Here is a 20,953-nt window from a genome sequence, read left to right on the forward strand (position 1 = left end):
AATCAATCGTCATCTCAGAAATTTAAAACGGACAAGCCACTAATGACTGAAGTTTTTCTTTTTTACTGATTACAATCATACTGACAAAATTTACCAGCAAATACGGACATCATGCACAGAACAATAACTCTCTTTTTAAATTTATTTTAAATAATAGCACAGAAGCTCAAATTCCTCAATTCAGTTGCAAAAGTATCAGTGTTTCAAAATAAACGATTGATTTTCAATTCAGTGAGCGCAAGGAATCATTTTTAAACATTACCTTCAGTATCTACAACACGAGGCTGCACAAAAGATGGCTTCACCACTTCGAACCACCAAAACAACTCTGCCATAAAGACAAGGTAGTTATTCTGTAAAAGATCACAAAAAATACATAATATTACAACTGCAAGCAAGAATTATTTTCTACCACACACATCGCAATTTAGTGCACAATGATGCACCACAATCTACCCACCTCTCCACAAGGTGTCTCTGCTCTACACTTGATAAAGTTAATAATAATATTTTATTTAAGAGCACGGTTCAAGAAACACAAAGTGCACATCACACACAAAAGTAAAAAGAGTAAATAAAGCACAGAAAAAATAATTCAGTAAAATATATACATTAAAAATCCTATTGAAGAGAGAATATTTTCAAACATGTTTAAAGTTTTAAAAAACTGTAGGCATCCAGTGTCTAATGACCTGGGCACTATGTTCCAAACATGTACTGCATGAGTAAAGGCTCTTATCACCCATACATTTAGGTTTTCCACCGAAAATGTAGGCTTGAATGAGGAGATCTCAGATTAAGAGCTGGACTACACTCACAGACCTTACAATAACCTGAAACTAGACTATTCTGTCTTATTCACAAGTTGGAAAACCTTAGAAGTCCACTCTGCATTTCACAAGGAGCCTAATTTACAGAAGATGGGAGTTATATGCTGATGCAGAGTCCTTTCAGATAGCACCTAAGTCTGCACCCTAGTAAGCAAGGTGTTACTGTAGTAAGTAAAAATGAAGGTACAATACATATACAAAACCTTTTTATCCTTCCACACTCACACTCAAGGGTTTTGCACACTGTTTGGTAATAAAAACATAAATGTTTTTCTCTAAATATTTCTTGAAATGTCTACTGTTTTACAATAAGCCCCAGTTGAAACAGAATCTCTTATCTATTTAATGTAACCTCAACTACTAATTTCTTGTCTGTGATGCAACAATTCACAATAATTTAAACATGTCCTTCCTAGATAACCACAGCAAAATTGTAATTGCAAGCAACAGATTTATATTATGTAACCTAAAACCTATTTTATCATATCAAATTTAAAATACCTAAATTGCTTTTCCCATTTGCCCCTGATATTTTCCAGCTTTCTTTAAAAATAAAATCCATTTGTTTGCCTTATTCATAGTGAAATTACATACTTGAAAAATATTGTGTTTTTTTATTAAACTAATGTTTCAGGATGCCATAACATCATCTAACAAATTACTCATTTTTCAACAAGCACAAAGAAGTTACCTCTTGCTTTCGGTGTCTGTCGCTTTGTAAAGCATAGGAAAAAAACAGACAACTCCCAGATGGCTTAGTATAAATCTATCTTCCCATCTGCCCTCCTGTGTGCTTAGTCATACTACAAACTCATGCATACTTCAAATATAAACCTTTTTTCATCAGATATTCAATAACTTACAGCCTTCTGACAAGTCATACTTGCTGACACACTTTTATATGAAAAAAAAAACAAAAAACAAATTGAAAGATGGGGGATTTCATTGTAATGTTTGTAAAAAAATAAATAAAGGCAATTTATACAAAGCTGGCATTAAGCAGTTAATCCCCTCAGTCCTTCTTTTGGGGACAAAGGCAGCAAGAATTGAAATGCATAGTCTCCATTTTAGGATACCAGACACTGCTGCACATGCAGCTCCAGCCAAATGACATACAGTACAGTATAAATCTCTTGGCACAGTGCATGGTTGTGAATAAGAGATTTCTTCTAATTAAGAGGACAATGTACAAAATTAGCACTTTTTGTGGTGTGAAGCCTTTCCCAAGATAAAAGAATAGTCTTAAACTGTGCTGAAGCATTTTTTCTCTATACTTCTATTACCTTATATAAGATAAAAATAAACCCACATGCTTAGTTTGTAACACCAAGGGGCAGGCCACAGATTTGTAGATCTGACACCCATTTCTGCCATCATCAAAGATGTCCATAACAGCATCACCTTGGATTACTTTTGGAGAATATCTGCGTCCACTGACATGGTCTTTTTCATGACTGAACCTTTATATACTGTACTTGTTTTTAATTTAACCAAATCAATATCGCAGGGCTAGGTTCAAACTGAGTCGAGGTTGTTGTCAAAAGACAGGATTTAACATTAACTACATCCTATAAATATACAAAAGATTTTCAGTCACAGATGTGTATGGTTCTTCCCTGCCTTGATAGCAGGTTTGCTCCTGACATCAAGGACTGCTGTAGAAAGTGCTACATATTAACCAGGTTACACTTACAGTAATAGACACAGCATTGTATTCTAAAAGAGCACAGGAGTGACTTACAACACTACTTAACAACACGTCTAAAAAAAAGTAACACATTGTAACATTCAGCCTACAGATTACACATTCAAAAGATAAAGAGATGATTATAACATTGAGCCCGAACTTGGAATTTGATGATGAAATAACCCACAATTGTCAATACATTTTCTATTGCACTTTACAAATACAGATATAATGTTGTGTACTTAACCTAAATACAGCATAATTTTAATTGCTCTATCACTACTATAAACACGAGCTCAGTCATTCACAAAATTTCACAAATAAAGCTTATTGCTCCATAATCACATTTTGCACTGCTCCTTCTTCATTGTCATATTCAAAGGATACCATAGTGTATTTCTTTTATTGCAAGTGCTGTTCAGTTGTTCATACAGTATATAATTCCTAGATACTATAGATCTCATCTTTACACATACTAACATACCCATCATTTTCTATAGAAATAATTAAAAAACAGAATTAAGAACGTTGGGTGTTCAACTTTTAAACATTGGGTGTTTACAAGGGTCTTATTGAGTGTTCTAAAAAGAGCACAGTATTGTCAGCTTATACACAAAGCCTTTCTCCAATACTCTGCTGGACCTCTGCAATGGCCAGTGTTCCAGTTCCAAGAAAAGTCAAATAAAGTGACAGCTAAGCCAACTCTTATTTCCATCTCAAAAGACAGAAAGTACCAGGATTTAAGCGGCTAAAAACATTAAAAGTCACGTCTTATTCATATTCATATTTTTTATTTACAGTAAAGTGATTGAATCAGGGAATATGTACATCATAAAACTCAAATGTATACCTAATGTAATAAACAACCTCCAAATACTCATAAAACAAGACAATATTTCGAAATAGTTCAGGTGGGTAGCTGTGTCAGCATGCGTACGCTGCAGAGGAACAAGTAATAGGTTTTTTCCATGCTGTAAAAAAAGAAGAAAGAGAACACAACATTTTGGCCGTGGAGCCTTCTTCAGGTGTCAACATTTTGGAAATGTTGCCTTCCATTTATAACGATCAACCTGCACATGAACTGAATGTAGAAAAAGAAAAATGAAGGCCTAATTTAACACAATATAACAAGAAAGGAGGGCAAGTCTTTATCTCGCAGTAAAATAATAAATGTAATAACATCCACAGCCAATGTAGTTTGGGTACCAATAGTACCAATGAGCATATAAATAAAACATATCAAAATTCTGCATTCCTGTCAAAACATTTACATCAACACCTTTTGAAGTAAGTAAAAATGTCTCCACAGTCTGTTTTCACAAGGTGTCTTTTACAGAACAAGAAAAGTAATACAAATTCCTATTCCTAAAAGCCCATCCACCCTCCAAATTTAGATGTCAACAGTAATAGACAATGTATATGCCATACATGACTTCTATTCCTGTCTCTTGTGACATGCATACAGATGGAAAGAGATTCTGGAAAAAAAAACTTTAGCTGCTACTTGCTGCCAGTCCCCTGGGTTATTTGTTAAAGAACTTTCTGCTGAATAGCTGTTTCAAAGCCATCTTGTAGGCAGAACTAAATACAGTGATGACTAACTGATTCAACAACTAAGAAACACTGTGGTTTATTTTCCTTCCAACAGAGTATGATATCCCACCCATCCCTACCACCTCCTTTAAAACTTTATGACTCATATCTACTAAGAGAATAACCCTATTGGAAGATGTTTATTAACCTCAGGAGGGAAGGGAAGAAAAATAGCCAAATGCAAACCACGGGAAATTTTACGTTGGTCATAACGTAGCCTACCTTTATCGAGGAGGAGGCATAGAGCATATCTTCCAGTGTGAAGTGGCAACAACGGTTCAGATTCTCCTGACAGAACTCCTGAATCAGCTGTAGATTGTAAAGGCTGTCTGCCAATGACATGGTCTCCTTCAGGCATATATCTGAGGAGAAGGCAGAAAAGGAATGTTATCTAAGAGGCTGCAGGAAAAAACAGCTCCCCTTGCAAAATAATAACCAATGATTAGTGGAGAGTGGAGTGATCGTTTTCATTTAAAAGGCAGTGTGTATTGTACTGAAGCAGCCGAGAGTCCTCCCATCAAATAAAATGGGGATATTTTTAATATCCACTTCCAGTTTCAGAGAATGCAGAAAATGGGCAGCATGCACCACTTCTGACAAGAACAACAATAAGTACATTCAACATATTTGCTAAAAATGTGTTTCCTGAAAACCTTTTTCCAAATGTACACTAAAAGAAGGAGTTTGTTTGCCAAATTAAGAACTCTGATCTAGGTGTAAGAGCTCTTCTATGTTCTGCTACATCTGAGAACGTTGTCTGGCGAGAATTTCCACCTTATTCATCTGGGAAACTGGGAAGCTGTCTTACGTCACGCAAGCTCTGCAGAATGCTTGTAAATAAAATGGAAGATGTCCCAACAAAATGAAAGGCGTCCCATCCGTTGAGAAACAATATGAGTGACCTACCTTCCAGCTTCACAATCTCTGGGCAGTAGAAATGGATCAAAGCAGCCAGAGCACTGCCATCAGTGCTGTCTTTCAGTAAGTTGTCCACAGGGGGAATGCATGGCATCTGTTTTGGCAGTGCCTGCTCCTTCCTGTAGCGGGCCTGGAGCAGAACAGAACACCGATAAAAAAATAAATAAAGATGTAACACTTTTTCCCCAAACTGTTTGAACAGAGTCTTTCAACTTCAAGGTTTCAGAATTTATAACGGAGCAGCAAAGTGGGATTTGTTACATGCAGAGTAGCGACTCTCAAGGCACAAGCAAACACTTAAATAATTAAAAGCGCTGTCTTGTCAACAGCTCTTTATTTTGCTTTATTAAATTGGAGCTATCACAGTTCCAGCACTGGAATCTGTCCGCATCAGATTATTAGCTCAGTCCCTGTAAATACTAATAAAACATAAAAACAGCTCATAAAAACGACTACGATGCCACGATTTCTTTACAAGTGTGCTTTATTCTAACCAATTTGTACAGGTAAATTAAGATTCCCATCATAACATATACACTTGGTTTCTGATGTGTCTTATATATTTTAGCAACAGAAATGAATTATACTATTTCCAAATGAAACTGCTGACAGTTTAAAGGGTTAGCACATCACACTCCATTATAAGCATGTTACATTAAGTGCATTTTCACAAAGCATACCCGCTTGCTAAAACTTCTATAACTTGTTGGTATAACTATACAGTATGCAGTATACTGTACAGCAGTACATTCAGATGTACCCAATAATAAAGTATTCATACTGCCTAATTTCTGCTATTAAAACCTGCAATAACATTCACTTTTTGTTTTCAGGTTTATTCACTAAAGAAAGGGACATATTCCACATATAGTATGTCCCATAAAGATAAAGCCAACCCTTTAATCATACTTCTTCTTTTACAAATTTAAAAGTAACAAACTCTTTCAAAAGAATATAAATTCAAACACCAGCTCAAGTTTCTTGTATACTGTAGTTAAGCTTAAATAAAACTAAACTGATATGTAAATAATGCTTTTCTTCTTTGTTCCTTATTTTTTAGTTTAACAGTAAAGTATGTTGAATTCTCACTGAATTTTTTCCTCTTGGATACTTGTTTTTTTACACATTATGGCAGACCTGAACTGAGCCAATCTTGTTTAGCTGAAAAAAAACGGTGATAAATGTTACATTAGTAAATCTTTATCACTCTAAAAATGGGAGGCCATAATGCAACAAGGGATTTACCCAATAGTGCCCAGAGTCTGAGATGTTAAACATTACCACCCAATATCAATGTGAATTTGTGTTGCCGCTCTTTAATGTAATTCAAGCTAGCAGAAGGCTGAAGTGAGATACTGAGATGTTAAGGTTGTGAAATAAGGTTGAGAACCCTGCAATGAAACTGAATAAGGCTCCAGTCATGATGTGAATGCAGGACATCCCCTTCTGTTTTCCAAGAAGGCCCTGGATCCACACATCCATGATGTAGGCAAACATGCATGCAGAACTACACACAGATGAAGACATGGGGGAAAGAATCAAAGCAGACAGGCAGACTTACAGGAACCAGTTTCCAATACCATTTGGTTGGAGACTTCGGCAGCAAAAAAAGTGGCAGAAAAAGAAAAGGGTGACAGGAAACGTAAAAAAAGGAAAAACTGTCAGCAAAGTCTGCAGGCATGATAATATCACCTTGCAAAGCTCTAACCACAGAAAAGGGCCTCATTAAATAATAACTACCTCTCCAGACATATTTCTCAGCTTGTACTTGTAATCAAGTGTATTCATTGCAGCAACAAATACCACTCTCATGCAGTGACAAGTTAAACTTTTTTTTTCTCTTTAAGTAATGATAGGCACAGGCGAAATGAGGCAACCATCCCTTTAGGATTTTAAAGCATTTGTAATCAGCTATGTGAGACAATCATTGCTGGGGAAAATTACTTTCAAACCTAATCTATTACAGTTACAGGTTACTTGTATAAGGGATTACTGATTAAAATCAGTTCATTAATAATAACAAGGAATATACTGCCCTTAAAACGTAATATATTACTTTTCACAAAAATTATACATATTTTATAACATAACATCACTTTGTGAGTCCTATACAATTTCTTGCATTAGGAATTTGTCTTTCCGCATACCCCAGCTTGCTCTCCATGAGACACAGACACACAGACAGGAAGAGAAGCTTGGGGTCAGAGTGCAGGGTCAGCCATTGTACAGCGCCCCTGGAGCAGTTGGGGTTAAGGGCCTTGCTCAGGGGCCCAACGGAGTAGGATTCCTCTGCCGGCTGCGGGATTTGAACCGGCAACCACAGGCGCAGATCCTTAGCCACAGAGCCACTGCTCCCTGGTATATTGATAACTCATGCCGATTGAACACTTTTTAAAAGCTAATTTCCCCTGCACAGGACACAGTCATTACTATGTGGTATTCACACTACAACCAGTTCACATTTCTCCCATTGAGGAGATGCCTCTGTGTCCACAGGTGTAATACTAATAGACACGGGAAATCTTTCATACCCACTGCAATATCTCTTTCAAACAATGTACCATAACTTTCTTCTGCCTGATCTTGCTGTGAGACTGCTGCACAGACTTCTTGGTTGGTAAAATACTGTCTGTAATTGTGTTATTTTATAGGCAGTGTGTTAAACAAATTCCCCCAATGGGATGATAAAGCTTCAATCGAATTGTATTTTTACTAGGAGTAGGTTTTCATTTAGCTTTCTTTTATTTTGGAAGTTTTTCCAAGATGTAACATGCTGAGATGTATTAGATCTTGCGCTGGAGGATCTTTGTCTTCATCATCTATGTGTAACTGTGTGTACCATCTCTCTGTGTAACTGAACAAGCACTCTTTGGGCACTGGAGGAACAAGAGTGGAACAGACCTCACAGGTGCAACTAATACCAGTTCTTTGCTTTTAAAAGATATTATTTCTTTGAAATCTGAACAGCATATTTTAACAGTACTGTATATCACAGTATTATCATGCCTTTGAAATCCATTTAAAGAGTGTTGAGTGAATTAGTTTTAACTTGGGTGTTTTTTAGTAAGACGTTCAGAAAGCTCTTCTTTGTGTTAGCTAAAAGAATGAAATACATCTGAAACAAAAACTTTTTGTTACATGTTATTTAAAAACTCAACTTAAAGTTCAAATTTTCAATAGTTTTTAGCTTCCTTCATTTTAAATATGAAGGAATATTTAAAATGCACATTGGTGGTGGCTGAGGGGAGTCCCCATTACCTGTAAAGCGCTTTGAGTGGAGTGTCCAGAAAAGCACTATATAAGTGTAAGCAATTATAATTATTATAAATATCAGATTTGGATTTCTTCTGTGCTTTTCCATAGCAACAGTGCTCCATTTTGCATGAACTGATATATCTATCTTCTGTGTGCGCTAAAATACAGAGACTGTGGTAATAAAACATTTTCAAATCCAAACATAACACTTGATCTTGGTTAAAGATCTCATGACCCTTTTAGTGAGAGTAAGCGGTTTTAACCCTGATGTCCTGGTTAAATTCCATTCTTGGCTTTTAAAATGTGGCTTCCCTAATCTTTCCCCTTACTTCAATTGGTGAAATAACTTCTCACTTCTGTGCTTAGCTTGCTTCAGATAAGATAAGATCACTTTATTGGCCATATACAATTTCTTGTAGTAGGAATTTGTCTTTTCGCATACCCCAACTTGCTCTTCATCAGACACACAGACAGGGAGAGCAGCCTGGGGTCAGAGCACATGGTCAGCCATTTATACGGCGCCCCTGGTGCAGTTGGGGTTAAGCCACAGGCGCAGATCCATAGCCACAGAGCCACCGCACCACCCCTGCTTTGTAGGGCTGACCCGTAGGTGGTGGAAAAAGTTGGTCCCATGGTCAATGTAAAGTAAACAAAAGCACTATACAAATGCAAAGTTGGTTGTTCTTGTAACTGCTGTTGCATGCAAATAGTCAAACCCAATTTGTGCATAACTGGCTAAACCTTCGACATTGCTCCAATTAAACCGCCTAGTGTAAATAATACTGATAGTATGAACTCCTGTTCAGTCAGTGATATACAGTATGTGCTGTTAAACCATGGCAAAACACAAAGAAAAACCATCAGGACAGGTGAGGACAATTATCTCCACCTGAGGGCCTGTTTTTTCTTTAAGAAAAGTCACACACAACATTCTTCGCCTGTTGAAGTTGTTATCCTTTCTTGTGATTTTAGGAGGGCAAACACTGGACAGCTAACTTCAGTGAAGCAAGCAATGTTGCTTCTGCAGTCTGACAGATCACATTAGCATCAAGTTAAGCTAAGCGATAACAAATGGCCTGGAAGGAAAAACTAGCACATACTATCTTCTGCCAACACACTGTTTAAAAAATGCCTCCTGAACTGAGCAGTCTGTCTGCACAAAGCCGCTATAAGACACTAGAGGAGAACAGGGTTGTGAAAAGAACTACACTCATTCTGTAATTGTTTCAGCAACCAATTCTGAATTCTTTATGCTAATTGTTCAGTCACAGCTGATGTTATCAAGGAAAAGCACCTTTATATTCACTCTAAATACTAGCAAAGGTGCAATGAAGCTTACCATCTGTAAAACAATACTTTCAGGCTTACAGTCTTATTTATAATACCTGGCATGCTAGCATATATCTGATGTATAAAATACACAACAATGAGCGAAATGCCTTTTGTGGTGCATTAATATCATATGGTAACTAAAAGGAGAACTTCAATGGTTTTAGAGATCTACAGTATATTACCACATGTGCATGGAGTGTTTGTAAAGTGGGTTACATGTTACTGTACAGCAGCTAGCAGGAAGCAAAGCTGAGGTTTAGAAGCAAGATGAAATTGCATTCCAGAACACAATCAAAGACACCAATATGAGAATGAGCTCATGCCTGCGTGCTGCAGCTGTGCTGTGTCAGCTCAGAGGACCTAACTGGTGTTCAACAGAACACAGTGCTACTGCAGCTGTAATCATTGTCTAGACAGTTACAGTATAAGCAACCAGGACAAATAAATCATATCAGGAATAATTTAGCACTAGTGCCTAGGATCAATTGTCATGTTTGACAATTTGCTGCAAGTTTTCAAAAAATAAAATGAAGAAATGTTTATGCATACAATGCACATGGCAGACCTACAGTATTTTCCCATTGTGAAAGAATACAATTTTTTTTAAAATAAAAGCTTAAAAAACCTAATAGATTGTTAAAATTCAATAATAGCTAGCTCTGTAGATGTCAGAGAAATGCATTTGTACTCTGTACAAATGACAGAAAGGACTGAGTGAGTCACGATGCATAAGTAGGTGCCAGAATACATGTTTGTAGCTGCGTTTTATGGCAGAGAAGAAGAATTGCATATACAGAAGGTACCAGTACTTAACCAGAAACTGACACATAAAGTCACATAAAAAACAGCAAAATAAGAACAAGTCATATCTGTTGGTTTTACTGTGTTGAAGATAGTATTGCACTACCACAGCTTTAGTTATACTGTATCTGAAGGTTTTAAAATAAGCAAGCCACAACCTAGATATATATACAGTATATTAATTATTTTCTTTAGTGGCCCCGACGACGTGTGCCAATGAAAATTGTTATACCATTACCTGAAAACCAACAGGGAATAACAGTTCAATCCAAAATTTATGTATTTATTTCATAATTAAAATGCCTGTTCTATTCAAAATTGCCACCCACTGGTTGCAGTTACTCAGAGAGATAATAACACACTGACATGTTAGTTCTAGTAGAGGTTAGAACTGTTTTGGTTTCCATGGTGTCAGGCAATTTGCTGCTAGAACTGGCAAACTGTAGGTGAGACCTTCACAAAGTAACTCAGTGTTCTGTCAGGTTTAACAGGAAAAAATTACACTATCTAAAATTATGATGTTGTACTGAGCAAAAACTCTTTTAGATAGAGTAATACTGCGACATGATTTTTGTCTTCATGTTCTTGCGGTTAAAGTCTCCATATTTTACAAATAAAGACTACATAAAGACTTTTCTTTTTCAGTGAGAAAAAGTGAGATCACATTAAAGATGTGAATCTCTGATGTAATGAAGAGGTAAGATACATTAACTGTACTGCAGTCAGAAGCACACTGCAGAACTTATTTTTTCATTTATTTTTTGTAAAAATAAAATGGTAAATTAAACTTCATATTACCTCACAAGGTATTGTGATGTGTTGTAAGCAACAGTGAAACAACCATACTGACGTGACTTAACACTTACGAATGTGAACTAGCAGGTTTTTTTTCAGTTTTTCATGGAATCATCTGAAAATACATGCATAATCAAATCCCTTTTGCAAAATAAAAAGATCAAGATGTCGGTATGCTAACAAAAAGCATCAGCTCTAAGCCTTTTCATTGCTCTTACCTATTGCATACAATAGTACTGAGAGTTTTAATTTTTCATCAATAAAATCAACACTCTTTTGAAAGGACTACACACTCTAGTGCTATGTTAATATCAGCTGAAATTACAGAGAAATAATGAATGAAATAATGAATGAAAAGTTCATTCATTTCCATTTTAAAGACTGGGTTAGACACTTTAAGGAACTATACTCACCCTTGGACCTCCAGCGATGTCTGAACACTGGGATTCTCTCATCTTCTGCTCCTGAATGATTATGTCTTTCAAGTGTTCATTTACCTTATAAGAAAACATATGTAAATTACAAGGAAGTACATGCATATAAGATGCTACCCACTAAATAAGAAAAAATGGCCAAATGGTCTTATTATGTTGTATACTTCTGACCTGATTTTATTTTCCCAGTAAACAAATATCTTTAACTGTATCCCACAGAAGCTTATTAGAGCCACAGAGAAAAAAAAAACTGGCACTTAAATGAGAAAATAATGTGATGCAGTTTTTTAAGAAGATTTTCTTGATTTTCAGATATAAAATTATGCGCTTAACTGAATTCATATACACACTCACATGATGAATTCATCACAGAAGCCACTTTGTTTTCCATAACTCCAGTTTATGGAAAAAGAAAACCAAGACAACATATTTAGGGAGGCCAATCTGAAAAAAATATCTAAATGCTCTATAATACATAAGAACTGGATACAATCAATAAGAGGCCATTGGCCTACTTAGCTTGTTTGGTCGCTAATAGCTAACTGATCCAAAGAGCTTGATTAAAAACAGTATAAACCCATATAAGAAAATAAGGTTTATTTAAAGGGTATCTCCTTGAACAACAAAAAGTAAATTGTTCCAGACAGTCACAACTGTCTGAAACATACTTCTTCATATTATCTAACTCAGATTATTACAGTTGATATTGTAGTCCTTGTAAGCACAAAAAAACATTTTAATACTGTATCAGAAGTGCATTTTTCCTGTATATACAGTGAATTAGTAAACCAATGCTTTTTCTGCGATTCCTTCATTTCCTCTGTGCTCCATAACCTAATAACCTATTATACTACACTTATACTATAATACTTTTAAAGAATTTAAGGTAAGTTGTATTTTGTATTAAAAGAACACAAAAAGCTCAAGAATTTCCTCCAGCAAACCAAAATAGACTTCCATGGATGTTATTCCTGTAATGCAAAAAAAAGGAGCTGTATTCCAAGAACGTTTTAGCACTCATATTTACTGAAAAAAAAATCAATGAAATAAAGAGTTCTAAATTTACCCATACAGCATGGAAATAAAAGGGTTTCCAAGTTGTATAGGTACATTTATACTCAAACTACCTTCAGAAAAAAAGGTTCCTGGAACAAGGACAGAGTGTTTTTAGTACCTTATTAATCCAGCTTGTAACAGCATCCTCAGTATCGTAGGGCATATCGGAGTCGGGGAAAAAAGGTGAATACTGCTGTACACATGCCACAACCTTCTCCACGCTCACCATCTCCACCGTATATGCCATCATCAGAGTGTCTATCATGGCTAAGTGTGCACTCTGCAAAAGAAGAAAAAAAACAGCCGTCCAGCTTTATTACTGAGCTTGTTCTACCACTCCCCAAGATCCCAGCCTCTGCTCCATTTGGTGTTAGGAATAGAGGTTTCTATTCTTCACAACTGGCCTGCTTCACACACAAGTGTGTCAGCTGCTTGGAAAACAGCTGTGAAAGCTGCCTAGGCTACAACCACATTAGCTATATGCAAATCTCTCCAAAGTCTTACACTGGAGGTTTGCTGCATGTTAAACTCGGGAAGACAAAACATGCTTTGTCCTTCCCGGCTTCAGACAATAGTAAAGAATGCATCTAGAAGTATTCGTTGAACAGTGTTGGAGTTAATTTACTCTTGACTATACTACTAGACAGTATTATAGTAAGAGACATTTCAGCTTTCAGGCAGGCTTTTTTCCCAGTTTTATTGCTTCTTAGTATTACAAACACGTATTGGTAACAAGTATTACTACAAAAACTACTCACATGAAGCTCTGTGCTGTAACACCCACACACCCACATCTGGAGTGGAAGATCCACGTTCTCTTATAGGTTAATTCACATCAAACGGAATTCAACAGATGTGAACACTGAACTGAACTACACAACTGAAATGTGAACTGTGAACTGAACTACACAACTCAAATGTGAAACCAAACTGCTAGTGAATGGATTATGGTTGTGTGTTTTATTATTGTTCAAGACTTTATACATCCATCTTCTAACCCCGCCTTTCAATTCAGGGTCACAGGTGAGCCGGAGCCTTTCCTAGCAAGCAACGGGTGCAAAGTGGGGCGCACCGTGGATGGGATGCCAGTCCATTACAGGGCAGGTCGACATAAGTGCAGACACACACATACTAACTTCAGGGCCATTTAACACAATAGTAAATCTTCGGATTATGGCAGAAAACCAGAGAACCCAGAGGAAACCCACATGAACACAGGGAGAACATAAAAACTCCACACAGACAGTACCCCAGGTCCAGAATTGAACCCAGGGCCCAAGCGCCGTGGGGCAGAAATGTTAACCACTGTGCGACCCAGAGTTCCTACGCAGAGTAATAATTTATTCAAAGAGTTACCAACATATTTAGCTTTGTGAAATGGATTATGTGTGCTAGCCAAATAGTCTGACAGCTTTGTCTACCAACATTACACATAACCCTCTTGAAAATAAATACAACTAACACATCATGATATTTTTTGAGAAAACCACTGCATGTTTTGACAAAACTGAGCTCTCTTAAATTTATTTTATTGTCCCCCAAAAGGAAATGCCATCTATCTGACACCTATTCCTAGCTGAAAACATTCACATTGGCTGTATTTTTCTATTCAACACAAAATGCTGGCATATTGGTAAAAACTAAAACCAGGTAAAGCAATTACCTGTCTAAACAACAACTGACAGAGCAGTTTCAATTATTTTTTCTCAATATTTGGGCGAATGCTGTTGTAACTTTCACCTACAGTGAAACTCAAGACACAATAAACACATGAAATAAATGTTGCAAGAAAATCAGGCGGCCCTTTAACACTCATCCAGAACTGGTGTCACTACTCATTAAAAGAACAAGTGCCTCTTTGCCACTTAATTTGGTATTTTTATGATGTAGGGACTATACCAAAGTGGTGTGGTGCCAATGTAAAAACGTGTGAAGTTTCAGCACTTAAAATAAGTAATAAAATAAAAATGTGACAGCTGAATGAATCCCTACTACTCTCTAATAATTTTACCCAGTCTTCTCTACCACACTGTAGCAGAGATTAAGCTGATTCGTGCTGTTGCTCTATAATTAATCAATGTTAAAACCTGCCGTCTAACACCCAAGATCTTCCAACGGGTATTTATCCCTGGAGCTGGTAATAATACACTATATCAATGTTTTGACTTTGATATTTATTTATGTTTCATGGAGCAACAACAACGTATAAAAAACAATGCCAGTAAAGTACTACTAAATTCGGCTTGAATTAAGAATACAAAGAGCTCCGGGCAGTAGTCATTTTTTTTAAATCAGACTGATTTCTAAGAAGGAACAAGTAATAGGTTTATTCCATGCTGAAGAGAGAAGAAAGAAAACACAACGTTTCGGCCGTGGAGCCTTCTTCAGGTGTGCTCACTGGCATTGTTTTGTGAGCACACTTGAAGAAGGCATCACGGCCGAAATGTTGTGTTTTCTTTCTTCTCTTTTCAGCATGGAATAAACCTCTTACTTGTTCGTTTGCAGCCTACGCATGCTGATGCAGCTACCCACCTGAATGACTTCTAAGAATCTTTGTTGAAAAATCTTTTAAATCTAATTATATTGACATCTTTTTAAAATTTAAACCCACCAAATAAAGAAACCCACAAGCCCCAGAAACAAACCCATATTATAAAATAATAACTTTCAGTGCTAAATAGTGTACAATTTTCTACAGTTTAGCACTTTTCAAGTGGGATCACAAACAAAAAATCATATTCTTCAATTATTGGTGTACAAGACTCCTAGTATTCCATGCTTTACACTCAAACGAAGGTCACAGTTCCAAATATTACTAGTTAACACAAAGAACAGACAATGCAGCAAGAATGCAGAACATTATTTTGACCTTTATAGTTAAATATCAGGTTTTTCAGGATGTCCATAGATATGTTTACAGTATATTTAGCATTCAATTTAGAATTTAGAATTTACAATGCTTTTATAGACATGGCACTGTTCTGAGCTGATAAGGATTTAATATTCTTGGCCAGAACTACTTACAACAGTCTAGACAAAAGGCAAAATGAAAATAGCAAAGGCCAAACACAAATGAGAATGTGATTCCACTCAATTCACACTAAAAGCCGGAATTGATAAAGGGACATTCTCAGCGATACAAGTCAAATAGCAAAGAAAAAACGCAACACACATATCATTTAGATTCTGTGCAGGTACAGTTTGCTTTCCATGTGCTGCCAAGTGGCATCTGTAATTGACTGAACTGTGACATTCTTGAGTCATGCTAGTTTGTATTATTCCTGTGCTTTCAAACAAAATGCAGTTTTTCCCCACTAAATTTATCAGCATTTTTATATCAAAAGCCACAGTTTTGTACCTTACCTGTTAAAACTCTTTAGATAAAAAGCAGGCATGCAAATGATTTTTGATCCAAAACATTTTTGAGACTTAATACATGTTGAGGTTATTATATGTCATAGTATCTTAATACAATAATTAAGTTATGAAACAAATATACTATATATTACAAGGCAAAAGACTAAGAAAAGGTAAAGTTGTGATAGCAAATGTTACTGTGCTGTATTTCAAAAGGATTTTCCTCATTGACATCAATTAGGTCGAGCATTTCAACAAATATTAAGTGCCCTATATACAATCAACTCATATAATTCGATGTGAGGGGTTTTACATTAAAAAACAGTTTTGAACAGTTCCCCCACTTAAAAACTTCTTTGGTCTTCAGATCTTTATAAAAAGTCCTTTGTTATGTAAGCATGTAAGCATGTCCAGACTCATAGAGTAATTTCAGTTATAAAAAAGAATGTCCCAACTACCGCTTGGTATGTATTCAGTACCAGAACAAAGAAGAAAAAAAGAGCTACACCTTTATGAAGAGATGTAATGGGGGTAGGGATTGTGCATACAATTTATTTAAGAGGCAGATCGTAGCATGATAGTGCAGTGGTTAGCATTGCTGCCTCACAGTACTGGAGCCCTGGGTTCAATTCCGGACCTGGGGTGCAATCTGCACGGAGTTTGTATGTTCTCCTTGTGTTCATGTGGAATTCACGTGGCTTTTGGGAAAATTAGCTCTGGTGTGAGTGTGTGTGCCCCAAAATGGACTGGTATCCCATCCAGGGTGTATCCTGTCTTGTGCCTATTGATTCAGGCTCCCTCACAACCCTGAATTGGAAGAAAATGGGATGGACGGATTTTATCAAGAAACAATAACTTTACCCCATTTTGTTTTCTGAAAAGAAAAACTCAAAGAACAATTTATCTACACCGTTTTCTTGAATCTTTTTAATGCACATATTACAAATGAAAAAAAAAAGATATTATTGGTTGATGGTTATTTTTAACTTTTAGATGCCAAATGCAGATCTAGATGTTACCCAAGGTAATGTGTAATCGATAAAAGACTCATCTTCAAACCACACGTACTGTGTGCCACCTTCTCCCCTGTTCTGTGCAGCTCATTTAAGACATACTTTCTTGCACAAAGGAAATGGTAGTGATGATGACTTCCCTTCTGAAGCCAGAACACACTTCTTAAGCACTTTACTCACATACATTACCTCTCATACCATAGCAAAAAAATAAGAATGGAAAGTCAAACTAATTTGAAAAAAAAACAACAACGAAAAAAGGTAAGGCTGAAAATAGTACAGTAAGTAACTTTCATTTATATTTAAATAGAAATCTGAACTGCTATACAGCAATCTGTATGCACCTTCCCAAAAGCAGAGATGAATTCTTCAAAAGTTGAGCGTGTTTTACATCAGCGTTTGGATATTCAGTGTGGGAATGCATCACACAGACACTGTTTTCAGACCTTGACATCCATTGTATTGTGTTGTGTTTTGTCTTTACCAGTGGCAAACACAGATATCTTGGTTTAGTATTATGGAATGTCTCAAGCTACAGCATGACACAGTAAAGCCTTGGCAGTATTTTACCCTGACTGCTTTATAGTTTGTATAGGAACTACCTAAAAGCTATCTACTAACATCATAGAATAAATTCTGAACTATATCTGACCTTAACAATTAGGTTAAACCTTTTATACACAATAAAAACCCCTCTGCTGAGCTTCAATTATAACTGCTTCTTTTAGCTCTGCAGACAGCAGTTTTCCCTTTTTCTTCTCAGTTAAATCCATTCATTTAGCTGAATAAGAAGCTTAGGGCAATATTTCTGTGAACAACATGTCTTCATGCAATCTGTAGCATCACAGTAATACTTTGCAATGACTGTAGTGTTTTTTCAAATTACTGTCATCTAAAGAGTAGAAAGCCTCTTTAATCTTTCTTCAACAACCAGCAATACTACTTCAATTTCCTTCAGTTCCATTTATTGTAGTTTACATTTAACACATAAATGTCACCTTCTGAAAAAAGAATTTGAACCAAAAAGAACAAAGATTTTTAAAATTAAATTGTCTCACAATCATTCTTTTTATAATTTTGTTATTCATTTGAAGGCTGAACTTAAAGCAATGTAGGACAACAGAGAAAGATAATTCAACACCGCAAATCAGATGCAGCCTGAATGTTTTTACAAAGTGAAAGAAAAAGAAAAAAAACCTGGTGAAAATGCAGAGAGAACATACAGACTCCACACAGACAGAAACCCAGATCAGAATCAAACCCAGGGTATTACCAATAAAGGCCATTCTGTTGTTTTGTCTACATTAATTTAAGATTGATGCCATATTGGGCCAGCAGATATGATGGACTCAAGCACACAATGAGGAAGACACTTTTTTTCACAGTACCAGACTAGAATCTTTTACAATTCCCAAAGGAACAGCACAACAATTAGCTCAATAATTGAGCTTTAGGTTTATCACAAGGCTATGAGCCATGCATAAGCTATTATGTCATTGGAACAGGCGTCCTGTCCCCAGCTGTGGAGATCGATTACCATGCAATGACAAACTGCTTTCCTGGCCAAAGACACTTGTATTTCCAAAGCCAAAGAATGGCCACTCTGTATAAACAGCGCTCCTTGTTTGTTCAGAAGAGAGGATGGGAGTTTCTCAGGCTGTGAGCAGCATTCCAAACATGCCAGGATCAAGGATTGGCCTGTCATTGTTTTTACTTTTCTCTATACTTAGTCAACTAAATGTTCAGTAGATCACCTGAAGCTCATTCATTCACTGAAGTGTCAAGACATACACAACAAAATGAATAAATGTATTTATGGTAGAAGTTCAGGTGGGTAGCTGTGTCAGCATGCGTAGGCTGCAAAGAACAAGTAATAGGTTTATTCCATGCTGAAAAAAACAAGAAAGAGAACCTTTTCTCTTTCTGGTTCTCTTTCTTCTTTTTTCAGCTTGGAATAAACCTATTACTTGTAAATTTATTTATGCCAGGCGGCTGATCATCATGTATTTTACACGCCATTCCTGTACATTTCAAAGATTTACTGAATTCTAATAACAGAATATATAAGTCTTGTTATTACGTTATTGTCAGTGCCCATATTCAATTTACTCTCTTTTAAGGTTTATAAAATCACTAGGTGATTTTGAACAAGACTGGCTGAAAAAAAATAAGCAGAAGAAAGTTTTCAGATGACACAAAGGCTTCGAACACATTTTGCTGATGTGTAATGTTTAAAAATCATGTTCAGTGAAAACAGTCAAAATTCACAAAATAACTAGGCAGAGATTTTTTTAATCAATTTATATTTTGGATTTTTATTGTGAGTACTTATCAACTAAAAAGAAAATGGAATAAAGCACTTGACTTCCTTCGAGGATAATGTATGTGTCATAGCTCTTTCATTTGATCATTACTGCTCCTGAAAAACACATACTTTGCACCACACTGGAGATGTGTTTTTTCATCATGTCTGAATAGAATCATTTCATTTTGACTCTGATTGCCCTCCATCACCCAAGACAAAGGTTAACAGATAATATTCTACACTGACTTTCACAATATAGGTACAGTATAGTGGAAATAACTTCAGCGTTTTTAAGAATTTATCGTTCAAATCATGGCAGGCCTCCTTCTCGTCTGTGCTAAAGGTTACCATGGCAACGAAGCAGTTGCACTGTGGGTGTACAACATCAAGCAGGGTCTTCATTGTTCCCCAAGGAAGGCATATGAAGGTATCTGGTCCTCCATTCTTCTGCAGGCCCTGTAGCCTGTGAGTCTATTTCACTGCTGTGCATGAGTGAGATTATGAAGCAAATCGACCTGTCTACACAAGGAAAAGGTGATATTTTGCTTGATATATTGTTGTATAAAACACTTCATTATACCTAACCAAAATTGACTGCAGTGTTAAGTGCTGTTAGTAAGGTAACATCACAACTCAGTGAAGACAGACAGAATAAGCTGATATGTTTCTTTTGGCACATACGTTGGTTCAGCTCACAAATAACAAGGTCCTCAAATAAACATTATTAGGATATACATGCCTGTACTGTGATAATTCTAAAGAATCCCTGAATTTGACCTGTAAGAACAGCCACTTCAAAAGGTGGTATGCACATACTTAAGAGGATCTTATCATTTAAAATAAGAACAGAGTGTAACCTATATGTTATGAATTAAGTAATGAATACTAATAACTATTACCGAATGTTCTAGTTTCAATACATTCAACCAATTCCCAAAAGGACAATGTCTAAAATGGCCAAGGAATTAGCCATTTCATTTTGTGGTCAACCTGAATCGATAAAATCAAAAGCAATTCACTGCAGCTCCCAGATGGAATGTTTAACTTCGTGGTTCATATATGTGGTCAGATTTATCACCTCAAAATGCTGCCGTTTCTCTCCTTGCATTAGAACTGACCTCTAACATTCAAACTGCAAAATAAACACAATCAACTTAAAATTACCTACAAAAGCATCATTACACTTTAGTGCATGTTATGCATCAAGTGAATAAAAATGCATTGCAAAAAGGCCTACAGCACCCTAGTAGCAGCAAAAACTACAGCATCTGAAAAATGGCTCATTCTATAGCACAGTACTTCCTGCCACCATTCTCGGTTATTTGGAAATTCTACACCAGGAGGAATGGTGTCCCTTGCTGGCCCACCAATACCAGTTTCCTTAAAGGTTTCCAGTACCAGTTGGCCCCAACCTTGCGTATTTTTCTGAGATCTGCTTAGAACATGATCAGGCAATGGTTGCCAATACTTAGTTACACAGGAAAATGTATAGTATTCACCATGATGTCCTCTCTGTCTATAAATATGTTTATAAACAAGCATCTTAACAATATGATATGTGGATGTTTGGAATCAGA

At 36.3% G+C, this 20,953-nt stretch overlaps 1 protein-coding gene across 7 annotated transcripts in view; it reads right to left on the reverse strand.

The window, feature by feature from the left end:
• The window catches only part of camsap2a (calmodulin regulated spectrin-associated protein family, member 2a), a 52,227-nt gene that overhangs the window by 15,582 nt on the left and 15,692 nt on the right, over positions 1-20,953 (reverse strand). For 4 of the 7 annotated variants that reach the window (XM_015355577.2, XM_015355574.2, XM_015355576.2 and 1 more), the window contains exons 3-8: positions 12,820-12,981; positions 11,625-11,708; positions 6,590-6,622; positions 5,017-5,158; positions 4,333-4,472; positions 263-353 (exon numbers count right to left, since the gene is read on the reverse strand). In XM_015355577.2, the coding sequence (XP_015211063.2) occupies positions 263-353; positions 4,333-4,472; positions 5,017-5,158; positions 6,590-6,622; positions 11,625-11,708; positions 12,820-12,981 (652 nt within the window). The remainder of the gene's footprint in view (positions 1-262; positions 354-4,332; positions 4,473-5,016; positions 5,159-6,589; positions 6,623-11,624; positions 11,709-12,819; positions 12,982-20,953) is intronic. The other 3 variants (XM_015355578.2, XM_015355579.2, XM_015355575.2) reach the window with 1 other exon arrangement.

This window comes from Lepisosteus oculatus, chromosome 9 (genome assembly GCF_040954835.1).
Source record: "Lepisosteus oculatus isolate fLepOcu1 chromosome 9, fLepOcu1.hap2, whole genome shotgun sequence".
NCBI lineage: Eukaryota > Metazoa > Chordata > Actinopteri > Semionotiformes > Lepisosteidae > Lepisosteus > Lepisosteus oculatus.